The following is an 18,349-nucleotide window of genomic DNA, read 5'->3' as shown; positions in this document are numbered from 1 at the left end:
CTTAGTGAAAAAAAAAAAAAAAAAATTCTTTATTTTTCTTATTGTCCCTACCTATGGGGGTGACAAAGGGGGGGGGGTGTCATTTACTATTTTTTTATTTTGATCACTGAGATAGGTTATATCTCAGTGATCAAAATGCACTTTGGAACGAATCTGCCGGCCGGCAGATTCGGCGGGCGCACTGCGCATGCGCCCGCCATTTTGCAAGATGGCGGCGCCCAGGGAGAAGACGGCCGGACGGACACCGGGACGCCGGGTGAGTATAAGGGGGGGAGATTAGGGCACGGGGGGGGCATCGGAGCACTGGGGGGGGGGCATCGGAGCACTGGGGGGGGGCATCGGAGCACGGGGGGGCGGGATCGGAACACGGGGGGGGCAGCCACACTCCGCCCACGCACTTCCGCCCGCTCCCCGCACTTCCTGCTGCAGCGGTTCTGCACATCAAATCGCAGTAAAACCCGCAGATATATTTTTGATCTGCGGGTTTTACTGCGGTTTGGACCTCACAATGGAGGTCTATGGGTGCAGAACCGCTGCGGCTCCGGAAAAAGAATTGACATGCTCCTTCTTTTTTCCGGGAGCTATTCAGCGCGTCTTTTTTTTAACAATTTCCGGACCATGTGCACAGTGTGTCCTGTTTTCCATAGGGTACAGTGTACTGTACACTGCATGGAAAACAGCTGCGGAACCGCAGCGGCAAAACCGCCGCGGGCTATTCCGCGGTAAAAAACGCACTGTGTGAACATGGCCTTAGCCAAACCTCAGGCTTAAGACACTATAACTGGCTAGCATTCATGACCACCAGCCATCCGCATACATTCATGAGATGGACAGGTTAGTTAAACCTCAGCTATAGTTTAGCGGATGTCTTGCTCAGAAGTTCAGGGATGATCAGGCCTTTCCCTGTGGGCTGTCAGCAAACACGTAGATTTTAGAGCATAGGTTACACCTTATCAGTTAGGGGAGATTGTATGAAATTCTATTCCCTAAAATCTAAATAATTACTTGAATGCTTGATTTTTGTTTTCTTCTTGATAATGACAACAGATACTGTTTGGTAGCATTATTACATCAGCAGTGTTTCCTCCATCTATTAACCTACCTAAACCGGATATTTCCATTTCCGTGCCTTGTACTACCCATAACTCCCAGGCACTACACCCGCTGTCATGTGGACATATTTGACTAGGACCTTTCCTTCACCCCCTGTATCCTCACTCACTTCCTTATGTCACCTTTACCTGAAAAACACTTTAAAAATCTGATTTTTTTCATGCCTTCGAAACAGGAAAAACTATCTGGGTCGCTCTGATTCATGCTCATTTTGACTACTGCAACTCTCTAGTAATGAGTCTCAGTTTCTCTCACTAAACGCTCCCTTTCTCCAATATATCCTGAATGCAGCAGAAAGGGTCATATTTCTGTCTAGTTATTAAACAGATGACTCTACGCTGTTCCAGACATTGCACAGGTTGCCCATCTGCCACAGGGTCATTCCATATCAAGTGATCCAAATATGAATATTTTTTTACCTGACGTCTTGATTTTTTTTATTTTTATGAAGTACAACTTTAGTTACGGTAATTACAAATTAAAAGTTTAGAATTTTTTTCTTCATCAGTAAATTTTTTACAGATTTTTAAAGTTTTGAAAAAGTGCGGATTTTGGCCTGGTATGGCTTTACATTTTTTTTCATATCTTGGGCTAGAATTAAGATAAAGAGGTGGGAGAGGCATCATTTCTCTCAGAACGGTACCGGCTTTCATTTGGTAGGTCACAATACTATGTTTCTTGATATTTTGTTTTGGAGAAATCAAATTCAAAATTTTGATGCGCAATTGTAAAAAAAACGTATGCTTTAAAATTGTGAAAACATGCATGTGTGTTACTTGTGTTCTTGTTTATATTTGTACAGGGATTCAACTTGGGACCTATCAAATTTGTATTTTTTTTAAGCCTTGAATCATCTGATTTTATGTTTGTGCGAGTTTCTTCTCTTTTGTTTTCAAATTACAACGTATTGAACTCAACATTTATAAGTAACAATAAAGAAACACAAAAAACAAATACCGAAGTGCCAGAATAAATACATCTTAATCATGATAACAACTTGCTCAGCATTTTCAACCTGAATTCATTGAACAAGGCAAAAGAAAAACGGTGATCATATCCTCAAGTGTGATTTTCTAAATACAGTCTCATCCTAATTATATGTTAAAAACAAGATTAAAAGAACCAATATTTTTACCACCTATTTATACATGGAACAATTTTTTTTTCTATGATATCACTAAACATGTCATTTATGAAGTGTTTAAGAAGAATAGTCCAGGAGTTAAATCCTCGTTTTATAAAATATGAACTAATCAAACAATTAATAGTAGGATTTTACACTGGCCTGTTATCATCAATGTGTCCCTTCTAGTGGGTGAAATGTCATCTTGTCCATAAGCGCTTACTAGCAATGGCCGTTTCCTTTTGTATCAGAGTATGTGCGGCCGGTCATGGCGTTCGGCTCCACCTGAGTCAATATCTGATGTTTGTAACTTGTACAATAATGTCGGGTTTTCTTGGATACACAAAGGACGGCGCTGGACCAGAAGCTGCAGAAAAGTCCTTTCTACTTCTTCATTTTCACAATCTTTGGAGATTCCAGTAGCCGCCACCAGCGCCGATCATATTCACAGGTCACATCACCAGGTCTGTCATCCATTGCCCATCTTGTGCCGCCTTCTACCACGTCATGGACGTCACTGTCCTTGCTGAATGAATAAACCCTTGTTTTCATTTCTGTTTCACTACATGGGATGACAGTCCGGTATTGCTGAGTCCCCTTTCTGTTTCCGGTAACCGAGGTTTTCACAATCTCTCCTCCTCCTCGTAGTCCTGGTTTGTACAATACATGCACTGGATGTTAAAAATATTTTTCTCCCGCCATTTGAGGAGTTGCCTGGGTGGTAAGATTTGGTGAATACGGTCTGTGGAGGCCCGAGCTGCCGGCCGGTCATCTGCTCTGCATTCACCGTCTACCCCTGGTCATTCTCAGCCCTAACAAAGCTTTCTCCTCTGTCCTCTACCAAGCTGTAACATAATAAAATAATACAGTAATATCTAAAAATCATGGATTATTTGGTAAATATAGACCCCACACTGTTGGACCACAGGCTGAACAGATCTGAATGCGAGATTTTCGAATTTACACTGTAATACTTTTATTTTTTAAAATATGATCCCATCACGATCCCAGCTTGTATTTTGGTACAGATGTGGCTAGGCACATAGCAGGCACATGTGCAGTTTTTGAAATTTTTAAACTAAACGTTTTTTTTTCTTCGGAAATACGTTTTAAAGTTTTGCACTTGCGTTCGCATAGGTAAAATATTATCAAAGATACTCTTGTGACATATCTGGTGAAAGCCTGTACAGTTCTGAGTAGAATGGTGTTTATTTTGTTGCTCTATCTTTTTTTCTAGCCTGAGTTATGGGGAGAAAGGTAAAGGCAGGCAACACCGAAATTCACACTTTTTCCGAACTTAGAAAATCAATTAAAAAAAAAAAAAAATCTAGAATTTTTTTTCCTTCACATTTTGCATTCTCTGACACACTATTACCAAATAACAAAATCTCAAAAGAATTAAAAATATAGTGGTAAAAATCATTGGTTCACTTGACATGGAATGACCCCACAGAATACAACAAACTTATCATACTTACCCACAAAGCTCTCAACAGCGCTGCACTGCCCAACATCTCCTTCTTTATCTGTCTACTACCCTATCTGTTCTACCTGCTCTGCTAATTATCTAAAACTAACATCCTCCATGATCCGACCCTCGCACTCCTTTCACAAGATATTGCTTGTGCTGCACCAGTTCTCTGGAATGCACTATCCCATAAAATCTGTTTATTTCTCAGCATCCACAGCTTTGATATAACAAATACATCTCTTAAAATACCACTCCAACTGTTTTTTATTTTTTTCAGCAATGGAGTGGCGCTTTAAATGTAAGCCCCCTGCCATACACTCACCCTTCGGGGTCTTCACTGTTTCTTGGTGCTGGCCCGGTCCCTCGGCACCATCTTGTGACAGCAGCTCCTGACTGACCAGAACTCAGAAGCCACTTCACAAGCCCTCAATACAAGTCTATGGAAGCCAGAACAAAGCTCTCATAGATGTGTATTGAAAAGTGACCTTCACACAGCTCCATGAAACACTGGAGTTGCAGGCAGGTCACTTTTCGCTGGAGACCAACGGTAGCTGCGGCAAAATCAGATGAATACACTGGAAGGTGTGAACTAGACAGAGGACTTGCATTCAAAGCACCACTCCAGCGGTGGTGGCGTGGTATGTAAATACATACTGCTGCCATATGTGCCTGTGAGTGGCGCCATCGCTGCATGCTTAGTCCACATCACGTAACCCTGGCTGCAGCCGCCGCTGACATCCGCTGAGGTCACGTAAACTTCCGGACTTCCTTGATTCACCCAGGCCTGACCGAGTCGCACATCCCCCCCCCATTGACTGGGCTAGGTGCGGCGTTTCTCAGGACGTCACAGCCTAGTATACAGCGCGCGCTTTCCCCCTCTCCTCTGCTTTCATTGGCAGCAAGTGCATGTTGGATACTGGGCTGTGAAACGCACACAAAAATACTTATTTGAAAAGGTGAAAATTAATGGGTCCATTATTCAATGTAGTGGACCACCTCTTTAAAGCGACCCTGTCAGTACACAAGAACCACAAGACGTATTTCTTCATCCCAGGTATCATTTTAATCAGTTTAACACTGACACCTACTGTAGTGTACATAGCAAAATGCTGCTGACAGGTCTGCTTTAAGTGCTGCGGAATATGCGGCAGATATAAAAATAAAGATTATTTATTAGTTATGGTGAGAGATATTTGCATTTATATATACATATTGTTAATAGTATTGATATAGGTGATCTAGGATAGCCACATTTTACCTGTCACCAGTGCTGTTCCATCATTATTCCAGCGACCAGCAAGCACCGCTCCAGAATGAGCCTCCACACTTTTCTCAACTCTTCCCAACTTAGAAATCAGATGGAATTTTCCTTAAAAAAAAAAATCAAATGGGAGCATAAGGCAAATCAGACAAATGTGAGGCTGTTGAGTTTGGGTCAGGAGACTTGTGGTCAGTCCGTGCGATGAGACGTACTCGACCCGCAAAACATGGAGGCATGAATGTGGCCTAAAACTATGAAGACAATAACATTTGTGGACACAAGGACATCAATATAGGAGTGATGTATTCCGGACTTACCGCATACTCTTGAGGTGGTCAAAGACATTAGACAAATGCAACCAAACCAGACAATTTTGGCAGGATTGGCCCACTGTCTTATGTCTGCGAGGGTGTACCAACTTTCCCCTGATGGCTGATGCTGAGGAAATGAAGGAGGGGTATTTCACCATGTCAGACCCTTTGTTCTCAAGGGGAATAAGCCATTGCCAGAGGTGTCTCACAGATGGTAATCACCTCTCCCCATTGAGAAAACATGCAAAAACCTAGGCGGCACTGCTGTTTAGGAAGACTGTCCAAGGGGATATTAAGGTATCCAACAAGTGCACAGCCATTAAGTAGGGTCCAGGTACTCATGCCTCTAGTATGGCTTCTGACAATTACATCACACCAGGGTGGATTTGATTTAAATCTAACTGATTTAAATCACGATTTAAATCACTAGTCAGTAAGGCTTGATTTAAATCAGTGATTTAAATCAAAGTTTCTACCTAACTGAATTTAACTCCGCAGAGGTCCCAGCCTCTTCTTCACGGCAAAAATGTTACAACATGAACAGAGTTGAGAAAAAGACCTTAATCCTATTGTTCTACAAACCTATGAATACAGAATCAACCCCTTCAGTGCCAAGTCCAAGAAGTTAGACAATATGTTTCTGATTGTTTGGAGTGGAATAGAGCTGCACAACACAAGAAGAATGTGAATCTAAGTGTGAGGAGGAGGAAGGGCAAGCAGACAAGAAAATGAAAGTGAAACTTTGAGCACAATACTGCAGCATAGCCACAGACAGACAAGTCTGGATCTGTTTGTGTGTATGATCTGAGGTTTATTACATTCTTTCCTTATAATGGCAGCAGGCCGTAAAAGAGACCCAGTTTGGGAATATTTTAATGAAGCTCATCTTCATCACCGCACTTCTCATGATGTTGCCTCATTCGCGCCACCAGGCCTTGCATCTCTCTGTTGCATCGTTTGCATTTTGCACGCATGCCTGCCTTACCGATAGGCGAAGGAGCTTCATTAAAATATTCCCAAACTGGGTCTCTTTTACGGCCTTTGCCAGTATAAGGAAAGAATGTAATAAACCTCAGATCGTACACACAAACAGATCCAGACTTGTCTGTCTGTGGCTATGCTGCAGTATTGCGCTCAAAGTTTCTCTTTCATTTTCTTGTCTGCTTGCCCTTCCTCCTCCTCACACTTAGATTCACATTCTTCTTGTGTTATGCAGATCTATTCCACTCCAAACAATCAGAAACATAGTCTAACTTCTTGGACTTGGCACTGAAGGGGTTGATTCTGTATTCATAGGTTTGTAGAACAATAGGATTAAGGTCTTTTTCTCAACTCTGTTCATGGTGTAACATTTTTGCCGTGAAGAAGAGGCTGGGACCTCTGCGGAGTCAAATTCAGTTTTGAGAACTGCATAAGTAAAGCGAGCGTCTGTGATAATATAGGAGAGAAACTGCCCACTAATCCTACAGAAACCTTTGGAAGAGCATGGCATTGTGAATGTTACACATATACAGCCTTTATTCTACTGAGTTAAACAACTCAGCTTTATCTCATGATGGAAGAACCTTTGGATGGTAAAATATTTTCCTCAAAAAGCAGTTTATTGAAAAAAATCCGATTTAAATAAAAAAAATCTGATTTAAATCAAAAAAATCCAATTTAAAAAAAAAAAAAAAAAAAACCACTGATTTTTATCCACCCTGCATCCCACTGATATCCCAGATCAGGAGATACTGTTCTTGAGCAAGGGGACTAGTTCTCATGCTCATGAGCCTTTGTTTCCTTCTCGACACCCACCCGCATGACCCTGCCAGCTAATCACTCCCTTTGTGGTGATGGTAGGGTATATCGCAAGCGATTGGCTGCAGCAGTGACGTCACTAAAGAACAAATATGAACAGTGAACACCAAAGTAGCAGAGGGAAATAACAGGCGAATAAGGTTTATATTTTTATTTTAAAGGGAATCTGTCAGCAGGTGTAAGCTATTTAATCTGAGTGTAGGATAATGTAGGAGTAGAGAGCCCGATTTCAGGGATGGGTCACTTGTTCAGCAGGTTGCTTTAAGTACACTGCAGTTAGTCAGTGTTTTATCAGCAGGATATTACTACAGGACTAGATGCACTAGATTCAGGCTCTCTGTCCCTACATCATGCTGCTCTCAGGTTCCATTGCAAAAAACGGTAGATTGCCTTTAAAACCTTTATTAACCCAAAGGGGAGGTCAGTGGAGAATAGGACTTATGTAAGATAATAAGCGGAGTAAGGAGGTTCCTTAGGTAAAGGTTGCCATATGTACTGCCATTCTCCTGATTGCTCCCTACACTAGTATGATAGGTTTGGCCAAGCGTGTAAGTGTTCTCAACGGCCAAAGATCAAGATGCCGAGGCCAGACACCATAAAGGTGCAAGAGCAGAGGTTTGGATGTGCGGAAATCCTACATGCTGGATCCCTTTATCCCTGGGAGATCTGCAATTAGGAGAGAGCTGGGACACCACAATACATACAGATAAGGTATATGGCCACCTACCTGCTCTGTAGAAACCGGCATGGCCATAAGACCATTACACTGGAAATGCCAATTGTGGAAATTATCACTATATCTGTGTGACCAGATTATGAGTGACAGAAACACGATAAAATGGTCAGAACAAACAAAAAACAGTTCCCAAATTGTATTTGTTGCTTGTTCAGACATCAGAGAAGTAACAACTACATGAACAGAAATGCGGATTACCAGTATCTTTAAAACTGGGGAAACGATTTTCCATGTGTGCAGTGAATAAAATAATAAAATCTATAATAATAGCAATACTAACAACAGGAGATCACTGATCAGAATGGGGGCTGGCGACAGCAGGGATTTTCCTTACCATTTCTACATGTCACTAATTGACTTGTTTAATGTGAGTACATATAAGGATCTGTTCCCAATATTCATTTGTGTGGATGAACATTACTCAGACTGGTCATATGTACTGTCAAAATATGACCATAGAAAGTGCTGTAAGCCATTTAATGCCAGGGTGCAGCATATGGCAGAGATACTCACCGTCAGAGCTTGTAAGCACAAACATATCAGACTGCCCTTGCTTTTTGCTGCCCACATTTTTGGGGAACCAGTGAAGGTCAATCGGATACGTATCATCTGGAAGTTTTACAACCAAAGTTGTCTCGCCGTTTAGCAAGTTCCACTTGAGAATCTGGTGGTCATCACTGCAGGAGTAGAGCTCATCGGCCGAGGTCCAGCCCACACAGCTAACCAGCTCCTTATGTACAGAGGAATTAAGGAGTTTAACATATGGTCTTAGAAAAAACCCTGGACGTGTAAAGCCTGAAACGAGAACTTTTACTCCACCACTTTTCTCATTGTAAAGTGTAAAACAAGCCATGTATAGTATCTGCTGGTGTATATATAAATCCAGTGCCAGGAACATAAGAACCACTGCAATCTCGGGGTGCAGAAATGTTCCCGATTACGGCACGTTACTTCCATGCTTTGTTCTTTTTAGGTTTAGGTGAGTAATTCTGATAATGCAGCATGTCAGCGCCCACCAGATGGACAGACTATACCATACAATGCCAGTACAGCAGAGAAGAGGCAGCACATCATTATAGGTAGTGCGCAGAGTGCACAGGTAGTGCGGAGACCGGACTCAGCGGTGCTAGAACCATCGCCCCCGAGGAGGCTCCGATCCTTCCCTCCTATGGCTTCCATATGACCGCACTGTCAGCTTCAGAAGAAAAGTATCGGAATCAATACTGATAGAGGGAAGATGATTTCCAATGCCAGAATATCAGGTAAATCCCTCCTAAGCCACGTCCACACTAGCATGCAGAACATCTGAACTTGTGCAAACATAAACTATAACCTTAGAAAGTAAAGATCTGAATCAAACATACAAAAGATATATATTGATCTACTGCCACCAATCAACAGTTTTCCACATAGAGCCCAATGCTGCCAGCGGGAGATCGATCGGAGTGTGCATCAGTAGCCATGCTGCCAGGCAGAAGCCGCAGGGCGCTGGGTCATACCTCCCACAGACAAAATGCCACTACACCGCACTAGCACCAATTATACTGGTCTATTAAAAAAGGTCACCTTTCCTTCCGTGTGGTCCAAGGGGAAAAGCCGAGAACAAAACAAGTAGGACCATTTTTGCAGTGTCCTACTATAAAAACATTTGGGACAAATTAGAGCTTGCTGGTACCAAGGAAAAAAAAAAAGATCCAGAGAACATGTCGATTATACACCGATTTTCTGTGGCTAAGAATTATTTTTATTCTTTCCAAACTGAACCTGAGCTAACATTTTGATCAGACTGTATAAGGCACTGCCACGTCACGGCAGACATCTATAGTGGTTCCTTCTCCATTCAGTGCAGCAGCCCAGGGCTGGAGGGGCAGTGCCCGGCAGTATGGGCTATATGGACACCTTGGTTATTACCCCATAGGTGCAGAGGCGATGGTAGCTGTATGGTGCTAAGCATGTCTTTTTCGACAATTAGGATGCACTGTGCTAGAAAACGCAACTTTCCAATCACAGATACAAATGATCCAGACCGGCCCCATCGACCATACCGAGGGGTTTGATTTATTTTAGAGAAGCCATTAATTTTTACAGCAAAAAAAAGCATGCTTCCGATGGAAGATCCAATGCAAGTGTGACCCCGGGCTGAATGCACCATTAGGCCTCCAATGCCCCATGTAGAATTAGCAGGATTTCCCACAATTTGGGGCGGAAAAATGTTTTTGAATATGTGCACAACCAGCTTATACTGAAACTCAATATTGTTTCCAAGCCAAGATGGCCGGCACTTGGAAATCCCTAAATGACAGTAAGCTTCCAACTTTGTATGCCAATTTAGATTAGATAAAAAGCCTAAATAATAGGCCTTTGCCAGGTATTGCATGCAGTGGGACAGGTAGCCGGTCAGGCTCCATTACCACAGCTGGGACCTAGGAAAGGCCATAAAGCAGTCACTGCGGGGGCGCGTAATGGGGCAGTCATTACAACACTCCACCTTTATTTGCTCTGCAGCCTACACCACGTCCGCTCATTGCTTTACAGTTCAGGAACATCATCTTAATCATACGATGAGCACGTCATTTTATTTCTTACATTATGCAACAGCACGTATTGGTGAAGGAGCGGGGTATTCGTCATCATCATGGCAGGGAATTGTGTCTGCGCTACTGAACAATGCCAGGATGGACGTCGTTCTCCATCACTGTTCTAAGATGACCAAGAAACTGTAGGAGAGATCAGCGCATATAGGGTCTTATCCGAGAAATACAGTTAGTTTAGCACTCAGATTAATATCACCTGTTCAATCTGATAAAGACGCATAGAATATAGAAAATCAGCAGCAGCGGATCCACGGGTCAGCAAGCGACCATCACACTGTAAAGGGAGTTATTCCGAGCTGCGGACAGAATCAATACGTATATCCCAGTATGATGAGTAAGGTGGTGGTTTATTTCAACACGTTTCGAAGTATATAATTTCTTCAGAAAAAAAAACACATATACACGTGGTTTTTCATGAAGAAGCTATATACTTTGAAACGCATTGAAATAAACCACCACCTTACTCATCATACTGGGATATACGTCTCTATTCTGTCAGCAGCGCGGAATATTGTCCACTAACTCCCTTTACAGTCTGACTTTTCTAAGATGAGAATTGGTGGAGAACACTTTTAGACATACGTCTTCACGGTGAATTTTGCTTTTCTCCATTACAATTATGCCACAATTCGGTCTGTCCATTTTAAGATCGTAGAGATCTTCTAAGACAAGTGTACAACCTGCAGCCCACAATGTCATTCTGTGTGGCCCCCGATCACCAGGGAACATACTACACCCGACACCCCAACTGCTCTGCTGTTATCCTGTAGCAGCCACATGATACAATGTACAGAGGCGGCACAGCGCAAGATCGACACCAGGCCTGTGGAGTCGGAGTCAGTATAAAATGGACGGACTCCTAAAACATATAATACATTGGGTACAGTAGTACAATGCAGGATGTGCTGTAAATGTTCTCATAAGAATTTGGGAAAGTTGTGAAATGTCCTATAAATGTCTGTTCTGTTCCTGATCTAAGGATCTCGGCTTTTAGCTGAGATAAACCTGTGCTGCACTTTATGCACATGCTCAGTAGTGACCAGTGCTGCGGAGTCGGAGATGAATCTGTGCTGCACTTTATGCACATGCTCAGTAGTGACCAATGCTGTGGAGTCTGAGCTGAGATAAATCTGTGCTGCACTTTACCAGTGCTGGGGAGTCGGAGTCAGGGAAATTGTGGAGTCTGAGGTTTGGCATGCCGACTCCACAGCCCTGATCCACACACTGTTTAGTAGCCGCTCCCGGGTACCGCAGATTATCTCCTACTCGGAAATTCAAGTATTATTGGCACCATCAGAAAATTACCAACTGTTTAAAGAGAACCTGTCATTAGAGTCATGCTGCCAGAACCACGGGCAGCAAACATCAGAGCCTGGCTGCATGACTGCAGCTAAGTAGGTTTTATATGGACTGAAAAGCCGCTCTCCACCCTGTTCCAGTTGATTGACAGCTCTCTCCCTGTGTACATGCCCGGTTCTGCAGCGCAAATATAATGACAGGCTCCTTTAACAGATGCAACCTTTCCACCCCAGTCACTTATGTGTCTTCATGATAAATTAATTAATAAGTTTCCTGCATCAAGAGGAAATTACTCTCTATCTGAAAACCTTGGCCCAGACATAGTAGTTTTTTAATGCCCCCATGCCAACCCTTCACCTGTGCCATCATGGCATCTCCAGGCATGGGCAGCACCATGTGCATGTCCACTTGTAATGTGCAGATTTGAGTCACTTTCACTTTTATTTCTATAGATATGTTCATATGTTGCATTTTTGCAGCAGTTTATTTTTTTGGTGAGTTTTTTTCAGGTGGAAAAGAAGCTGCGTTTTAGAAATCCAGCAAAAGCAAAGAGATTTCATAAAAAATTCCCGGATTCATTTTAAACACTGCACTTTGAGCACTTTCAGTGGTTTGGCAATTTTTTTTTACCTATTGAAAGTAATGAGAAGCTGCAAAAACGTAGGGAAAAACGCAGCATAACATTTTAACATTTATGTGGTGTGTTTCTGCAGCCTTTCAGGTGACTAAAACTAACAAGTACTATAAAGAATCACACGTGTAACACAGCTGCAGTTTATATGCAATGTTTTTACTGCCAAGAGCAAAGGTTTTCGCTGTAGAAAAAAATGCTGCAAAAATGCCAGGTGTGCACATACCCTAAAAGAGCTGCTGCTTTACCAGCTAAATATGTAGCAATTCCTAGAAAACTGCTGTGACTGCTTCAGTATTACAGCAGGAAACATTCCCTACTATAAGATCCCCGTCTGGGGGTTTCATACAGATGTAATGGGAGATCCACAATGATGGACACACTCAAAGGCATAAGCAGCGGCAACGTAACAACTATTAGGACTAGAGGAAATGTCTGATTGGAACAATACAAGTGGGCACGGAAAGGCCGGCCTGCAGAAAGGTTTGTATGGAAAAGCGCAACCCTGCAAAATGGGACAGAAAGCAGAGAAAAGCCCAGACTCGGGCCTGGCTCTTGTAGCAACGAAATGCAGCATAAACTCTGCGCAACAACAAAATCAGAGCAGCAGATCACACACTACTGTAATAATATATGGTGGCACAGTCCTCAGACCTCACCATTTTCCATGCACGAGAAAAGCAGACTGATCTTTTGATCAGTTTTTCTTGCACATGGAGGTAAATAAAAAAAAAAAAAAAAGAAAGAGTTTCTCACCTTCTCCTCTCTATCGGTCTGAAAAATCGGACTGCACTCAGATGTCATCCGAGTGCGCTCCAATTTTTCACAGACTTGCATTGCCGATTTTTTTATCCGACCCCCCGTATCAAAATTGGACACGTCTCGAACACTCGATCCGGAAAAAAAACAAACATATGAATAGCCCAATAGGCTATCATAGGTACGAGTGCTATGCATGAAACAGGGATATGGAAAACTAACATCTGCTGAGCCTTAAGGCTGGGGCTACTCAGTGACGTCGGCCACAGATTGCTCCATGCTGCTGCAGTAAAACTGGTGTGAATGGGGAAGCAAGACAGTGTAGATAGAAGAAGAAAGGCGCAAACATTCTGAACCAGTTAGATTTTTCCGATTTGGTTGGCGCAATAACGGTACCTTGCAGGTCACGGTGGGACCCCATTCAATTACCTTATGCAGCGGCATACTGAGATCTTTGGCCACGTGCCTTGTCACCATGTCGCCCAGTTAGAAGCACACGTCAGATGTAGAGATGACCTGACTCTTGTCAAGCTGTAAAGGCTACTTTCTGGCATTTCGGCATTGTGCCAAAATAAAAAAAACAAAAACATTTTCCCCAAAAATATTTTCAATGAAAATTCAGTTTAAATATACTCCAATACATGTGTGAATAAACCCCTAGGATGTGATCAGCAAACCCACAGCTCCCATTATCCCGAGTACACGGCGTTTCTAGATTCTGCGGTTATTTCTATAAACCTGCCATTGTTACACATCTCCATATGCAGAAACAATCAGTTGGACGCAAGATGCGACAAAACGCACACAACCACATTTCCCAAAATTTCCCAGAGATCACGTTAATAATGTGGCCGTCGTCGTTCCCACGTCTTCTCTGGTTACAGAAACCACATCGTAGGACAAGAATACGTTCCGATCTAAGGGTCCGCTCCGGAATGTAAAGGATATGCTTTGCTTCTTTCAGTAATGAAGTCTTGAATCTCATCTTGCTGAAATATAAATGTGTCAGGAATTAAAACGTAGACCTACAAGGATGGAAGAAAAAGGAGAGGTGACTGCAGAAGCCTCCAGATAATGGTCTGTAAACTTTCACCTACACAGAAAAGAGGCAGTGGGTTCTCCTTACAATAAATGTCATATTGCCTATGTACTGACCGGAAAGATTGTCCGGTCGTCTGATAGGAGTCTGCAGCCTAGGAATCCGGACAGCGTGCACTGTGCACATTGTCAGGATTCCCCAGGACAGCCAGTATGGCTTTATTTACAAATCAGTATTTCATCAGTATTTGTTGCCAAAATCAGGAGTGTCTCCAAAACACAGGACAAGGGTCAATCTTTAAGGTTTTTCTTTGGAAGTGCCACCCCTGGCTTTGGCATACAACCATTATGCAAAATACTGACGTGTGAATGAGGCCTAAGTGAGGGCACTAGCCCAAAGGTGGCAACATATAAAACATGTGCACTAGCCCACGGGACACATAATACATGTACACTAGTCCATAGATGACCAAAGGACATATAATACATGCACACTAGCCCACAGATGACCACAGGACACATAATACATGTACACTAGCCCACAGATGACCACAGGACACATACCGTATTTTTCGGACTACAAGACGCACTTTTTTCCCCAAAAATGTTAGGGGAAAATGGGGGTGCGTCTTGTAGTCGCAATATACTTACAAATCATGCGGCAGCGGCGGCGGCCCCGATGCAGCCTCCCTTCCCATGCTGGTGCGGCTGTGGCAGTGCTGCGGGCAGGGGCTGTGCTGTGGGGCTGTGGCAGCAGCTCTCTGGGCTCAGTTGGGGCTCCGACGGCATTTCGAAAAAGCCTGGTGGCTCCCCCGCTCATCCGTTAATGGCATGGCCATGTTGCGGTGGCCTCCGAGAACATGGGCGCCGGGAAAATGGCCGCCGGACGCTCAGATTCAAATCTCGTCAACGAGATCTCATCTCCCGAGATCTCGGGGCGAGATCTCGGCAACAAGATCTGAATCTGAGCGTGCGCCAGCCGGCGGCCATTTTCCCGGCGCCCATGTTCTCGGAGGCCACCGCAACATGGCCATGCCATTAACGGATGAGCGGGGGGCCACCGGGCTTTGACGAAATGCCGTCGGAGCCCTCACTGAGCCCAGAGAGCTGCTGCCACAGCCCCTGCCCCGCAGCACAGCCCCTGCCCCGCAGCCCAGCCACTGCCTCGGAGCCCTCACTGAGCCCAGAGAGCTGCTGCCACAGCCCCACAGCACAGCCCCTGCCCCGCAGCACAGCCCCTGCCCCGGAGCCCAGCCACTGCCTCGGAGCCCTCACTGAGCCCAGAGAGCTGCTGCCACAGCCCCACAGCACAGCCCCTGCCCCGCAGCACAGCCCCTGCCCCGGAGCCCAGCCACTGCCTCGGAGCCCTCACTGAGCCCAGAGAGCTGCTGCCACAGCCCCACAGCACAGCCCCTGCCCCGCAGCACAGCCCCTGCCCCGGAGCCCAGCCACTGCCTCGGAGCCCTCACTGAGCCCAGAGAGCTGCTGCCACAGCCCCACAGCACAGCCCCTGCCCCGCAGCACAGCCCCTGCCCCGGAGCCCAGCCACTGTTCTAGAGCAGAGCACAGCCCCTGCCCCGGAGCACAGCCACTACCCCGAAGCACAGAGCCTCCACCCATGCCCAAGCACAGAGCACCAGCCTGGGATGGGATTTCCTGAAGGCAAACGCACCAGCCTGGACCACCGAAAGACCCCTGTGACCACTTCTCCACCTGTGCCGATCCCTTCACTGGTAAGCTGAATTCGGACTGTAAGACGTACCGCCATTTGAAACATTTTTTTTCTCCCTTATTTTTATTCTGAAAATTTGGGGTGCGTCTTATGGTCCGGTGCGTCTTATAGTCTGAAAAATACGGTAATACATGTACACTAGCCCACAGGACACCTAATGCATGCACACTATCCCACAGGACACATAATACATGCACACTAGCCCACAGTACACATAATACATGTACACTAGCCCACAGTACACATAATACATGCACACTAGCCCACAGTACACATAATAAATGCACACTAGCCCACAGTACACATAATACATGCACACTAGCCCACAGATGACCACAGGACACATAATGCATGCACACTAGCCCACAGGACACATAATACAAGCACACTAGCCCACAGATGACATAATACATTCACACTAGCCCACAGGACACATAATGCATGCACACTAGCCCACAGTACACATAATACATGCACACTAGCCCCCAGGACACATAATACATGCACACTAGCCCCCAGGACACATAATACATGCACACTAGCCCCCAGGACACATAATACATGCACACTAGCCCACAGGACACATAATACATGCACACTAGCCCACAGGACACATAATACATGCACACTAGCCCACAGTACACATAATACATGCACACTAGCCCCCAGGACACATAATACATGCACACTAGCCCACAGTACACATAATACATGCACACTAGCCCACAGTACACATAATACATGCACACTAGCCCCCAGGACACATAATACATGCACACTAGCCCCCAGGACACATAATACATGCACACTAGCCCCCAGGACACATAATACATGCACACTAGCCCACAGGACACCTAATACATGCACACTAGCCCACAGGACACATAATACATGCACACTAGCCCACAGGACACCTAATACATGCACACTAGCCCACAGGACACCTAATACATGCACACTAGCCCACAGGACACCTAATACATGCACACTAGCCCCCAGGACACATAATACATGCACACTAGCCCCCAGGACACATAATACATGCACACTAGCCCCCAGGAAGCATAATACATGCACACTAGCCCACAGGACACCTAATACATGCACACTAGCCCCCAGGACACATAATACATGGGAAAATACTAAAACCCTATGTGTCATTTGTCTATACCTATGCCTATGGTAGATTTTGCCTATGGTAGATTTTTTTTAGTCATATTAGTCTATACCTATGGTAGATTTTTTACAGTGTGCGGGAAATCAGCGATTCCGGAGAATTAATGAACATGTTGCTTTTTTTTCCGCGATTTGTTTTTTTTCGCGGAAAAAAAATCGCAACATTTGCACAAGTTTTGCGGATTACATTGAAATGATTGGGAACCATATGTAAGCGTTTTTTTCACGTTTTTATCGCATTTTTATAGAAAAAAAACGCGAAAAATACGGAACGACCCCTAAAAAGACATTGCGTTAGCGCAATCCACTAGCGCTTAGCGCTAAACGGATTGCCCTAACGCAATGAGAACCTAGCCTAATATTGTCTACCTTGAGATAGTTTATAAACCCTCCTCTCACACATCCAGTACCCTGGCAACAACAGAATGCAGAGTAAGTGGACATGCTGGCTGGGGCATATCTTAAGGTACCGTCACACTCAGCAACTTTGCAACGAGAACGACAGCGATCTGTGACGTTGCAGCGTCCTGGATAGCGATCTCGTTGTGTTTGACACGCAGCAGTGATCTGGATCCCGCTGTGCCATCGCTGGTCGGAGCTAGAAGTCCGGAACTTCATTTGGTCGCTAGATCGGCGCGTATCGTCATGTTTGACATCAAAAACAACTACGCCAGCAACGTTTTACATGGAGCGAGAACAATAAGCGAGTCGCCGTTACGTCACTGGATCGCTCCTGCATCGTTCTGTTTGACGTCTCTACAGCGACATAAACAGCGACGCTCCAGTGATCGGCTCGTTGTCTATATCGCTGCAGCGTCGCTATGTGTGACTGTACCTTACTGAAGTCAAGCATCAACACCAGGCTCTCCCATCATCACTTTGGTAAGAATTACGAATAACGGTTTTAAGCTCCGTTTTTTTTATTGGAATAAGTTCATATTAGTACAATGACGTTATCTTCCAAGTTTCATTAAGATCATTTTAGGGATTCAGTCTTTATGCGCCATTTTCTGCCATACCTATGCCTAGTGTGTTATCACGGTTGGAAACGGAAAAAACGATTTTGAGCTCCGTTTTTTTTATTGGAATATGTTCATATTAGTACAACAACGTTATCTTCCAAGTTTCATTAAGATCTTTTTAGGGATTCAGTCTTTATGCGCCATTTTCTGCCATACCTATGCCTACAGTGTTATCACGGTTGGAAACGGAAAAACGGTTTTGAGCTCCGTTTTTTTTAATTGGAATTAGTTCATATTAGTACAACAACGTTATCTTCCAAGTTTCATTAAGATCTTTTTAGGG

At 44.3% G+C, this 18,349-nt stretch overlaps 1 protein-coding gene across 3 annotated transcripts in view; it reads right to left on the bottom strand.

The window, feature by feature from the left end:
• Window positions 1–18,349, bottom strand: part of IFT80 (intraflagellar transport 80) — a 187,924-nt gene that overhangs the window by 158,272 nt on the left and 11,303 nt on the right. The window contains exons 2-4 of one of the 3 annotated variants that reach the window (XM_069727415.1): window positions 14,047–14,123; window positions 8,329–8,550; window positions 4,966–5,076 (exon numbers count right to left, since the gene is read on the bottom strand). In XM_069727415.1, the coding sequence (XP_069583516.1) occupies window positions 4,966–5,076; window positions 8,329–8,550; window positions 14,047–14,083 (370 nt within the window). In that variant the 5' untranslated portion in view covers window positions 14,084–14,123. Of the gene's footprint in view, window positions 1–4,965; window positions 5,077–8,328; window positions 8,552–14,046; window positions 14,124–18,349 lie in introns of all 3 variants that reach the window. The other 2 variants (XM_069727417.1, XM_069727416.1) reach the window with 2 other exon arrangements.

The sequence above is a fragment of the Ranitomeya imitator genome, chromosome 5, assembly GCF_032444005.1.
Source record: "Ranitomeya imitator isolate aRanImi1 chromosome 5, aRanImi1.pri, whole genome shotgun sequence".
In the NCBI taxonomy this organism is placed as follows: Eukaryota; Metazoa; Chordata; class Amphibia; order Anura; family Dendrobatidae; genus Ranitomeya; species Ranitomeya imitator.
This window is presented reverse-complemented; position numbering and strand designations above follow the sequence as displayed.